Raw genomic sequence first — 12,646 nt, forward strand, 5'->3', positions numbered from 1 at the left:
CAGAGACGGGAGTTATCACCTTCACAAATCTTGCATCCATTGAACTTGTGAGTTTTTGGAGAGTTTCTGCTTGAATTTCTTTGCTTGATGTCAGAATAGCCTCCCAGAGCTGCTGTTTTGATGTGAACTGCCTCCCACCCTCATAGATCTTTTGCTTGATGCTAATCCAAAGGTTCTCTATAGGGTTGAGGTCAGGGAAAGATGGTGGCCAAACCATCAGTTTCCCCTTTATGCCCATGGCAGCCAATGACACAGAGGTATTCTTTGCAGCATGAGATGGTGCATTGTCATGAATGAAGATGATTTTGCTCCTAAAGGCACGTTTCTGCTTTTTGTACCATAGAAGAAAGTTGTCAGTCAGAAACTCCATATACTTTGCAGAGGTAATTTTCACACCTTCAGGAATACTAAAGGGGCCTACCAGATGTCTCCACATGATTCCGACCCAAAACATGTCTCCTCCACCTCCTTGCTGAAGTCGCAGCCTTGTTGGGACATGGTAGCCATCCACCAACCATCCACTTCTCCATTCATCTGGACCATCCAGGGTTGCTCAACACTCATCAGTAAACAAGACTGTTTGAAAATTAGTCTTCATGTATGTCTGGGCCCACTGCAACCGTTTCTGATTGTGAGCACTGGATAAGGGGTGGCCGAATAGTAGCTTTATGCACCACAGCAAGCCTTTGAAGGATCCTACACCTTGAGGTTTGAGGGACTCCAGAGGCACCAGCAGCTTCAAATATCTGTTTGCTGATTTGTAATGGCTTTTTAGCAGCTGCTCTCTTAATCCAATGCACTTGCCTAGCAGAAACCTTCCTCATTCTGCCTTTATCAGCACAAACACGAATGAGCTCTGAATGAGCCACAAATCTCTTCACAGTACGATGATCACACTTAAATTTTCGGGAAATATCTAATGTTTTCATCCCTTGTCCAAGGCATTGCACTATTTGATGCTTTTCGGCAGCAGAGGGATCCTTTTTCTTTCCCATGTTACTTGAAAACTGTGGCCTGCTTAATATTGTGGAACATCCAGTTTTCCTTTTATTGGGCTCACCTGGCAAACTAATTATCACAGGTGTCTGAGATTGATTTCAGTGATCCAAAGAACCCTGAGACACAATACCATCAATCACTTTCATTGAAAAAAAAAAAAAAAAAAAAAAAAAAAAAAATCGCTACGACACTTAAATCCAATTTAGATAATAATTTGGAACATGGTGTAGTCTGATTAGAGTCAGGAAGGAATTTTTCCTCTAATATGGAGCTTACCATCTGTTGAACCTGATGGTCTTAGATCTAGCTTTAAAATTAAAAACTGAATGAAACTATACAGTATAAAGCAGAGCAGCTACTATTTTATTGATTTACAAGTCATCTAAAGATATTATAACTGCAGTGTCCAGCTCCGCTTCATATTATATGAGGGCAGGGACAGTACAATTTTTTTTTTTTTAATCTCCCAGATTCAAGGTTGAGGGCAACAAAAATTGGTTAGGTTACCAATATACAGGCCCTCATGTAATAGTTTATGAATCATACGGCAGTGCATGCAGCGGATGAGTGGCCATTTTGAAAGAAGGAGGCTGGGGCCCAGTCATTGGCAGATAACAATGGCGTCAGGCAGACCAGATGATATAAAATAGGCTCCCGTGGGTTAAATAGTGATTTACAACCATTGGGTGGGGAAAAATAATGCTGCATATAAAGATATGTTTGCTGTTTAATGTGATAGAACGGCAGACAGACACTCAGACGTTTCTGACAGCAGAGCCTTTAAAGCACAATTTGCATTTGGAAGAAAGAAGAGTGTCTTATAATTTCCAGGTCATTACTTTTTCTAAATCATACTGGGCTGCTGCCAAATCACCTTTGCTACTGAATGGTAATTTAAAGTAAAATTTTGGAATAAGACAACACCAGTTATATTGCATATAGATGCCAGCTTGCTACATTCTATTCTCCTAGAGAGTCAATGCAACATCAGTGATTGCAGAGAGCCTGGCGCGAAAGACAGAGATAAATAGAAAAGTGGTAGTTTTGCATAGAAGTTTTCATAAAGGGAATCTGTCAGCAGGTATTTGCTACCTTATCTGAGAGCAACATGATGTTGGCAAAGAGATTCTGAATCCAACGATCTATCAATTAGATTACTGGTTGTAGCTATTCTGACACCATTTGTATTTTTAGCTTTATTCATGTAGCAGAGTCCAGAGGTCTATCCCCACCCACACCAGGCTCTTAATAGAGATTGTACATTGACTGTGAAGTGGCAAGGACGGGGCATGCAAGACAACATGACAGGAGTGAGCTAGCCACAGCAAAAAATAAGGGTCTGGCTGCTAAAACAAAAATAGCAAATAAACAAAAGATCGGACTATGATAACACAGGCATGCCTGAGCTTTCTGTCTTAACTAGTGATGGGTGAACCCGAACTGTAAAGTTCAGGGTCCGTACCGAACACCGTGTTCGTGCACACGGTCCCTAACACTAGTTTTGCTTGGAAACTCATGTTACAGTTTGGGCCCAGCGGCTGTTAAAAAAATAAATAAATAAATAAAATTATACTTACTGGTTCCGCGAAGCATCCTGCAGACCCGTCTCACCGGCTGTCTCCCGGCCGCTTCTGCTTCCAGGTCCGATCACTAACTTCCGGCGGTATTCACTGCACTGCTCGTCACTCATCAGTCTTCGGCTTTTTTCGGCTATGTTCGCGGTGACGTCAGGGTTCACCCGAGTGGACTTGATTGAACTTTGACTATCACTGTTAGCCTGCTTCTCGCTCTGTATAGTTATCTGTACAGAGCGATGAAGCAGAGCTGACATTGCTCTCCCTGCTTATCGCTCTGTATAGACGCTTGTCTGTACAGAACGACGAAGCAGAGCTAACATTGCTTTCCCTGTGGACTATGTCAGACTAAGGATTTTTTCATAATAAAGATAGAGTCTCTAAATGTGTTCTTTTGTTTTATTTCTAATAAAAAAAATTTTTTTTTTTTTTACGGTTTACTAGAAATTCATGGTTTACAGGCGCTTTACCCAGCTCAACCAGCAGCCCTGATGGTGGTGGCACGCTGGGTAATAAAGGGGTTAATACCAGCTTTGTATTCTCTGCTGGTACTAAGCCCGAAATTCATGGCGTCACGCCAAGTTTGATATGGCCACCATGAATTTCTAGTGAACTGTAAAAAGAAAATACAACACAGAATTTTTTTTTATTACAAATAAAAAAAAAAAAAAAACCATTTAGAGACTCCAGATTTTTATAAAAATGCTTAATCCGACGTAGTCCACAGGGAGAGCAATGTCAACTCTCCTTCAGCGCTCTGTGCAGACAAGCATCTATACAGAGCGAGAAGCAGGCTGACAGTGACAGTCAAAGTTCAATCGAGTCCATGGCTAAGCCATGGACTCGAGTGAACCCTGACGTCACCGCGAAAATGGCAAAAAAAAAAGCCAAAGACTGCCGAGTAACGAGCAGTGGAGTGAATACCACCGGAAGTTAATGATCAGACCCAGAAGCAGAAGCAGCCTGGGAGACAGCGACTGATGGGGTCTGCAGGACGCGTCGCGGGACCAGTAAGTGTAATGACAATGTTTATTATTAACTATATTCTTGTATTTTACACCCCCTCACCCCCGCCCCATCACATAACTGTAAAGTCCAAACCCTGGGTTCGGACGCAAGTTCGCAATATCTTCGGCCCCGAACTTTAACTTTACAAAAAGTTCGGGCGAGGCTTCCGATCCCGAACATCGCGGGGCGGGGGGGGGGGGAAGTCGCCCATCACTAGTCTTAACCCTTACAGCATGCTTGCTTCAGCATCTATAGCAAAAACCTGCTGACAGATTTCCTTTAATATACGATTCTTAAAAGGGAAGAATTTTCACTACTATAAATGGAAAAAAAACTAAAACTTAGAAAGGACCATTGGGATCCCCACATAAACCAGAAACAGAGCTAAGACACTCATTCTCTTTGAGAAGGTCAGAAAAAGCTAAGCACCATTTCTCATGTGGTCCTAGAGTTACTGAATAGAGTACTGGTGTGCAAGTGCAACCACCACTCCAATCCAAGCATTTTAGGGCCTTGTTCTTGGGACTAGTCCAAGAGATTGTACGCAAATCATCATCTATTCTTTAAATAGTTGATAACATGTAGCATAGTAAATATTGGCTTCTTCATTTTTTTTTTAATTTCTATTAAAGTAAGCACAAAATGGTTAAAAAAAGGTAGTCATAAAAACATGTTTCTTACAGATTTTCGTCATTTTGTGTTTCTCTTGGGTTTTGTATTCACAAATTTAAACAATACAACATTTTGCAGGAAATATTGGCATTATAATTTTCACTGTCGCCCCTTGAGGTCCTATTTACATGAGTCTAACGTCACTATCTTTTCATACATGTATAGCTATAACTATAAAGCTTCTTGATCACCTGCCTTTATACACACGCTTACAAACAATTCTCTTTATGAGCACCTGAAAAGGGATTCATAAAAATGCATGTATAAAAACACATCATGGTTACAATGGGGCTGAGCAGTGATGAAGCGGTAACAGACCTTGCAATTAACTGTTGTGGTTTTCCTTTGTGTCTCTTAAATTAGCGAGGTCTAAAGTAGCATTGACTTATGTACCAAAGACATTAGCCACCAATGCTAGTCACTTAAATTACAGGTTCAATAGACTGGTCAATAAAGCACAATGTTACAAGCTTTTTTCTCTCCTTTTCTTTTGTATGGTCTACAGCTCAGAGTGAATATACACATTGCACTAATTCTAATTTATCTTCAATACGATTATAAAATAATCCTCATTTATGTCATTAACTGACCAGAGCAAAACATAATAGGATTTAATCATCATCAATTATTGTGTCCAAGGGTGCAGCAATGTCTGCCTGACAGTAAAAGGAAGATGTAGCAGGACTAAAACCAGTCAATTTCTTTGTTTCTTACATTTTACTTACTAATTTTCACCTTCAGGGGCAGAAAATACTGTATATTTATTTGACATCACATTATTTTCAGCCAAAAATTATTTTTGCAATTAAAGTTCTTTAACTGCTTGCATTTTGCATCTCGTATACCTAATACCATGCACTACCATTCTGTCAGACTTGCTGTTTGATGGATCAGTCTATAGCCCCTCACTCCTCCACTGAATGGTCTTCTAAGATTATTTATGACTAACGTTCAATCTAGTTTAGCTCAAAAGACAAAAAGATAGTTTGGAGATGTACAAACACCCAATCTGGTGGATTTCCAACTGAACAGCATTCTGCAGCTTGTAATGTATTGTGATACATAAAAGCTGCTTTTAACCGTTCAAATTTTAAAGAAACCGGATTTTTTTTTCTTTAACCAACCATACATGCATTTCACATCTAAAAAATGTATGTCTTTAAACTGGCAATACACACAAGATGGTTGAATCAGTCGTTTGAGACCTTTTATATATAAAAAAAGCCCGCTTGTTGAGCAGAAATGTTTAGGTCAAATTGTAAATGGGGTGGCCTATATTCTATATGACTATCGAGTATACATATTGGGTGTTGTGCTATATCCATGTCAAATGGTAAATGGCAAAAGCCTCTGTCAGACATTATTAAGGTATATCCCACAGGACCAAGATTGCAAAGTGACAAGGAGACAAGCGTTTTGCTTAATCGTAAGGTGCTGCAATGTTCCCACTATATTATTGGGATTACTTGATCGCCTCCACAAAAAGGACAGGACAGATAATGCTGAACATGGACAATTCTAGAAAGTGTTGCTACAGATGATTTTCAACTCTTACAAAATTAGAAATATATTGTGAGTTAAATAATTAGATTACCAGAAATTGTGGTCTTCCTAATGCAGTCAACTTAATTGCAGAAAATCCATCCTCAGAACTTCCCCCTGTAAGACAAAAAAAATAAGTTCACAAATATTCGGATTCTTGAATAGATTCAGAATAGGTACTAATTCTTGCATTCCTTAACCAAGAATCAGCAAAAACACTAGTGCATGCCCTCATCGTCTCCCGCCTCGACTACTGCAACCTTCTACACTGTGGCCTCCCTTCCAACAATCTTGCACCCCTGCAATCTATCCTAAACTCTGCTGCCTGACTCATCCACCTATCCCCCCGCCTAGCCACTATGCCAATCCCTTCACTGGCTTCCCATTGCCTAAAGACTCCAGTTCAAAACATTTACCATGACATGCAAAGCTTCCACAACCTGTCTCCTCCTTACATCTCTGACCTAGTCTCCCGGTACCTACCTGCACGCAACCTCAGATCCTCACAAGATCTCCTCTATTCGCCTCTTATCTCCACTTCCCGCAATCGCATACAAGCCTACAACCTACCAATTAACCACTGTGCAACCAGCTCTGTCCTCACCTATTGTATCCTAAAACCATCCCCTATAGACTGAGCCCTTGTGGGCAGGGTCCTCTCTCTTCCTGTACCAGTCTATTTATGTAATGTTCTTGATTGTTGTACTTTTTCTTTTATGTATACCCCTGTTCACTTTTAAAGTGCCACGGAATAAACAGAATGATAATTCTGAAAGGGAATCTTTAAAAAAATAAATAAATAAAAAAAAATATGTTTTTACTATTTAATCCAAGAGCAGCATTATTATGTAGGTGCAGGTTCCCTGATTCCAGCCACAAGTCATTTGCTGATTGCCTGTTACACTATATCAGTGCTTTACACAAAAAAAAAAAAAAAAAAAAAAGGAGATCAGTACTAGAGGACTAGTTGACTTGTGCCATGATGTGCTATTCTTGAGCTCTGCGTTACCTCACCCAAAATTAGGAGCTTTCTGCCTATGCATTATACACAGATGCTGCCAATCAGTGTGTGTCTGTGTGTGCACAGAGCTCAGTATTCAGAGAACAGCTAGATAAGAGAAAACAATGATTTTATAAAACCTACAGAAAGCAGCCAATAGGTGGCACATCTCAGAAATCAGGTTCTTTGTCTCTACATAATGCTGCTCTCAGATGACATAGGAAGAACCTCGTAACAAGTTGTCTTTAAAAGGAATTTTTAGTTATTTATTTTCTAAAATGTCGGTAGAGGTACAGAATGTCCAAGAATGTCACATGAATTCCTCTTAAAAGCGTATTCTGGATAATCCTAACCAGAAGACTGGTTCTGAGCCTTGTTCCTCACAAGCCACAGGATACTGTCTGCATAAACATACTTTATAGGTTCCACCTGCAGGAATTGCAGCATGTGGACTCCAATGGTTACAACTTTGGCCAGGTCTTTTTGACATTGACCCTTTGTCAGACATGACAAAATGTGGCAGATTTATGGACCATATTCTGGACCAGAAATTTGCAGCAATCTACAGTATAATAGAAATGGGTGGTGTTGTCACAACCCTATGCCCATGGAGAAAAAAAAAAAAAGTGTATGGAATTCCAAATATACCACAAAATGCGCATTCTTGTTTGCAAAGTTGTGGATTTTGACTGAGCAAATTAGCCTTTGCAATGCATAGGGTAAAATTTGTGAATAATCTGTGTGCAACTTACCGTATTTTTGGCTTTGTAAGACTTACTTTTGTTCCCCCAAATTTTGTGGGAAAGTGGTGCGTCTTATAATCCAAATATACGGGGGGGGGGGGGGGGGGGGTAATATATTATTAATAATATATTATATATATATATATTATATTATTATATATATACATATATATATATATATATATATATATATATATATATATATATATATATATATATATATATATATATATATATATATAAATAATAGTAATAATATATTACACCCCCCCCCCCCGTATATTTGGATTATAAGACACACCACTTTCCCACCACGTACGTACGTACACCTATATACATATATACATACATATATATATATATATATATATATATATATATATACAGACAGACACACACACACACACACACACACACACACATACACTAGAGACCACTGGAGCACTGCTGGGGGCTGGTGAAAGCTGCAGGAAGGCAGCGTAAGATCTCCTGCTCCCGCTCATATAATATGCACTACCGCTGTCCATCACTGTGGTGCTGAAACCGCACTGTGGTGATGGGCTGGGGCAGCGGCGCATGTTAGATCTGCCTGCGCCCCCCTTTGATGGCACATGCCCCCCCCCCCCCCGTGTTAGATATGGCCCCCATGCTGCAGCCCATAGTAAATTAAAAACACTCTTTATTTACCTCCTTCCGCGCTGATCTCCCGGTCTCCTGCTGCCGCTGTGATCATGCACGCAGAGATGATATCACTCTGCTGAGCCGATCACATGACCGGCACCGAGAACCAGGAAGTGCAGGAGATCAGCAGCACGGAGGGAGACACGGGAGAACAGCGCTGGAAAAGGTAAAGTAAAGTGTTTATTTTACTATGGGCAGCAGCAGCATGGGGGCGATATCTAACACAGGGGCAGGTGTGCCATCCATAGGGGGCCATGGGCAGCACAGGGGGACGTGTGCCATCCATAGGTGGCCATAGGCAGCACAGGGGGACATGTGCCATCCATAGGAGACCTGTGCCACCTGTAGAAGAAATGTCCCATCTATAGGGGCATGCGGCATAAATAGGGGACGTGCGCCATCACTGGGGGACGTGCGCCATCACTGGGGGACGTGCGCCATCACTGGGGGACGTGCGCCATCACTGGGGGACGTGCGCCATCACAAGGGGGCTATATTCAATATAAGGGGGCCATATCCAGATTAAGGGGGCTAATTTTAGGATGGGGGGCTATGAGGGACTTATACCCTTTATGATTTGTTAGATTGACACTGGCAATATAAGATGGACCCCATTTAACATTAAAAAAAAAAAATTCTCTTTTCCTTCACCAAATTTGGGGGGTGCGTCTTATAAAGCGAAAAATACAGTACATTACCTATTCGCTGGGGCTGAATGGAAATTGTACTCTACACCCGGACTATGGCACAGTAACAAATTAGATCAGGGGTCTCAAAACGCGCAGCTACTGGGACTCCATTGTGCTGCCCTTGGGCCCCTTAACTCCTGAGATGACTATGTTCAAGGAAAGCGCCAGCGCTTCTTTCAGCTGAATGTTCCTCCTAGGATGCACATTCATTTGAATTTTTTTTAGTGGGAGCTGTTCTCTGCACCTGTACCAGTCACCAGCCAATTAGAAACAGACAGCTGACGTCAGTGTCTCCATTGTGGCAGTACATAAAGTCACTGCTATGCGCCACCCTGGCTATGGAGGCGAAAGGACACTGTTTGCCAAGGAGAAGAGAGATTAGAGAGATAGAGAGATAGAGAGATAGATAGATAGATAGATAGATAGATAGATAGATAGATAGATAGATAGAGAGAGAGAGAGAGAGAGAGATTTTATATATAAATATTATAATATCTCTCTCTCTCTCTCTCTCTCTATATATATTTTTTTTATGGCAGAATTGAGAACATTATTACAAGATTTCAAGATTTGGGACCATTATTACAGGGCAAGCCTCAATTATTACAGTATGAGGGACATTAGTACAAAATAGATGACATTATTACAAGAATAGCAAGCTTTCGAGACTACTCAGGTCTCTTCATCAGGCCTGGTACCGGCGTAGTCTCAGTTCTTTTAAACATTTTTTTTTTTCTGTTTATTGACTAACATTGTACAAGGATATATTTTACCTGTACAGGATGTGGGACGTTATTACAGGATGGAGACCATTATTACAATATAGGGGACATTACTACAAGAAGAGGAACAGAATTAATACATGGAGCCAATCATAAAACAATATTACTGTATGGGGCCTATTGGGGGACAGAAAGAATAAAAAAAAATCAAAACAAAAAGTATGAAAAGTTAACAGAATATTCGGCCACTAAAAAGTAAAAAAGAGAAGACTTGTACCATGACCCACATGATCAACACCATTAACCCCTTCACCCCCGGGCCAATTGTTCCACTTTTCCTGCATTTATTCCCAAATTTCGGTTCACGAGGCATGGCAATTGTCTCTCATTAGTCCACTATTTTATTAATTCACATGCTTTTAAAACACTGTAGAACTTCATTATAGTGCATCTGTCTTTTGAAATAACTTGAGAGAGATTTAGGGATGCCATGTTAATTAGTAAAAAAAAATACTTCTCTAAAACAAAAAAAAAAAAAAAAAAAAAATAAAAACGTAACTTTCCAGATTTTATGAAAGGAGGAGTGACTGTTAAAAAAGGTCATGTCTCTCAAGAAGACCAGCACACTGGCTGCAAACCTTCTTTATAATGGGACTACCTAAATCATAAGTTTTCATTAGGACACCAGGAGAGGAAAAAAAAAATAAATAAAATAAAAATGTATGCATTAATTGCAAGAATAAATAGGAACATAATGTATCCAAACTCCTTGCAGAGATGTTATTTAGCTACGCACTGTGCACTCTCATTTCAGCTGGAAAACGCATCGCAGAACAAATAAATACCAGCTGGAATCGGAGATCAAGCAAGCCTGTCCATTCAGCCACAGAGTGAGCCGTGTTACAAAGGAACATTACACGGAAATAAATTACAGGCACTCTGGTAACGTGACACGTTTCAGAATCATGCCACCTAAATAAAGCATTATCAAATCACCCTTTATTAAATCCCAAGTCACTAAAAGGTCTAATTTATATACTTTGTTATAGAAAATTAGATTTAAGAATAATGTGATTAGTAAGCGTCTATGCCACCTCCACATTATACTTATGTCTGAAGTCTACCAATCATTTTTCTATCCAAATTGGCCCAAACGTTGTAATGACCATTTTAAAGGGAACCTGTCATGAGAAATGTCCCCTAAAACCTCACAGATTCCCCCTCTGCAGCTCCTGGGCTGCATTCTATAAAGGTCCCTGTTATGATTGTGGCCACTTTCTGACCTAAAAAAAGTGTTTATAAAGTTGTACCTTTTTTGCTTCTGATTCTGTAAATACGTCCCGGGGGCGGGCTGCCTGATGGCCGTTAGTCTGCCCCCTGGTCCTGTATGCCGCCCCCCTCGCTGATTACAATAATGCTGGACGCCGCCCCCTGCTACATCCATCGCCGCGCATGCCCAGTGCCCATCTGTCGGGGATGAGCACTGTGCCTAGCGTCACCGCTGGTGACGTGCACGCAGGGTTAAGATTATGGGCGGTGCTGTGATGTTTATCGGCCTGCTTCGTTCTGCGCAAGCGCGCTGCTGGTAATCTGATCTCCGCGTCTCCTCCTGATCGGTGTAGTCACCGCTCCTCCCATCTATTTCCTGCCTCGGGGCAAGATGGGAAGGAGGTGACGTGGGGGTCAGCAGCAGCGCGCTTGCGCAGAACGAAGCAGGCCGAGGGGGCAAGCGCGGCCCCGCGATTATGGGCGGTTGCTTAGGAATAAACATCACAGCACCGCCCATAATCTTAACCCTGCGTGCACGTCACCAGCGGTGACGCTAGGCACAGTGCTCATCCCCGACAGATGGGCACTGGGCATGCGCGGCGATGGATGTAGCAGGGGGCGGCGTCCAGCATTATTGTAATCAGCGAGGGGGGCGGCATACAGGACCAGGGGGCAGACTAACGGCCATCAGGCAGCCCGCCCCCGGGACGTATTTACAGAATCAGAAGCAAAAAAGGTACAACTTTATAAACACTTTTTTTAGGTCAGAAAGTGGCCACAATCATAACAGGGACCTTTATAGAATGCAGCCCAGGAGCTGCAGAGGGGGAATCTGTGAGGTTTTAGGGGACATTTCTCATGACAGGTTCCCTTTAAATGTATAGATTTTAAGAGTTTTCCTTTCTTTCGGTTTTCCAAGCCTTAAAACCCTGTATACAATCATAGGGGGATGATGTGTGCCATCAATGTGACGCCAACGATGCAGCCAAAACAGAGACCGGAACAGAGGCGGAGAATCGGGGATGGACTGAAGGAGGGCAGGTGCCTTTGATGCTTGTTATTTTACAAGAATAAAAGCTTAAAAACATGTAATGATATAATATTATCAAATCAGAATTTAGGACATTATAAAAAATGCTAAAAAAAAACCACTCCATTTTTTATTTTTTTTTTTTAACCTACACCTACATAATATAAAAAGGTTGAGATTCAATGTATAGGATGGAGGAACGCCCCACATTTTTGGCTAGGCCAAGTTACCGTATTTTTCGGACTATAAGACGCACCTGAAAATAAGACGCACCATGGTTTTAAATAAAATTTTAACCAAAAAATGTGGTCATGATACACTGTTATGGGGCGAGGATCTGCTGCTGACACTGTTAGGGAGTAATGTCCCCAAATTATCTACTAAGGTACCCCATTCTGGTAACGATCCTGTTGCTTTGTATATGATCCTGCTCATATACCCAATCCTGCTCATATACCCCCATCCATTCTGCTATATACCCCATCCTGCTCATAAAATAGCCCCATCCTGCTCATAAAATAGCCCCATCCTGCTCATAAAATAGCCCCATCCTGCTCATAAAATAGCCCCATCCTGGTATATGGCCTGTATCCTGTGGCACAGAAAAAAAAAAAAATAAACGTTTAAACTCACCAATCCTCACTCCATGCAGCATGGATCATCTTCCTCTCTGTCTCAGCTGCAGCGCCGCTGAGTGGAGCAGTCACCGTGTGTGGA

The 12,646-nt window shown here is 41.3% G+C and overlaps 1 protein-coding gene across 2 annotated transcripts in view; it reads right to left on the minus strand.

Moving 5' to 3' along the window:
- Positions 1-12,646, minus strand: part of PRODH (proline dehydrogenase 1) — a 184,784-nt gene that overhangs the window by 97,703 nt on the left and 74,435 nt on the right. For both annotated transcript variants that reach the window (XM_075320217.1, XM_075320208.1), the window contains one exon: positions 5,848-5,912. In XM_075320217.1, coding sequence (XP_075176332.1) covers positions 5,848-5,912 — 65 coding nt within the window. The remainder of the gene's footprint in view (positions 1-5,847; positions 5,913-12,646) is intronic.

Source organism: Anomaloglossus baeobatrachus, chromosome 1, assembly GCF_048569485.1.
Source record: "Anomaloglossus baeobatrachus isolate aAnoBae1 chromosome 1, aAnoBae1.hap1, whole genome shotgun sequence".
NCBI lineage: Eukaryota > Metazoa > Chordata > Amphibia > Anura > Aromobatidae > Anomaloglossus > Anomaloglossus baeobatrachus.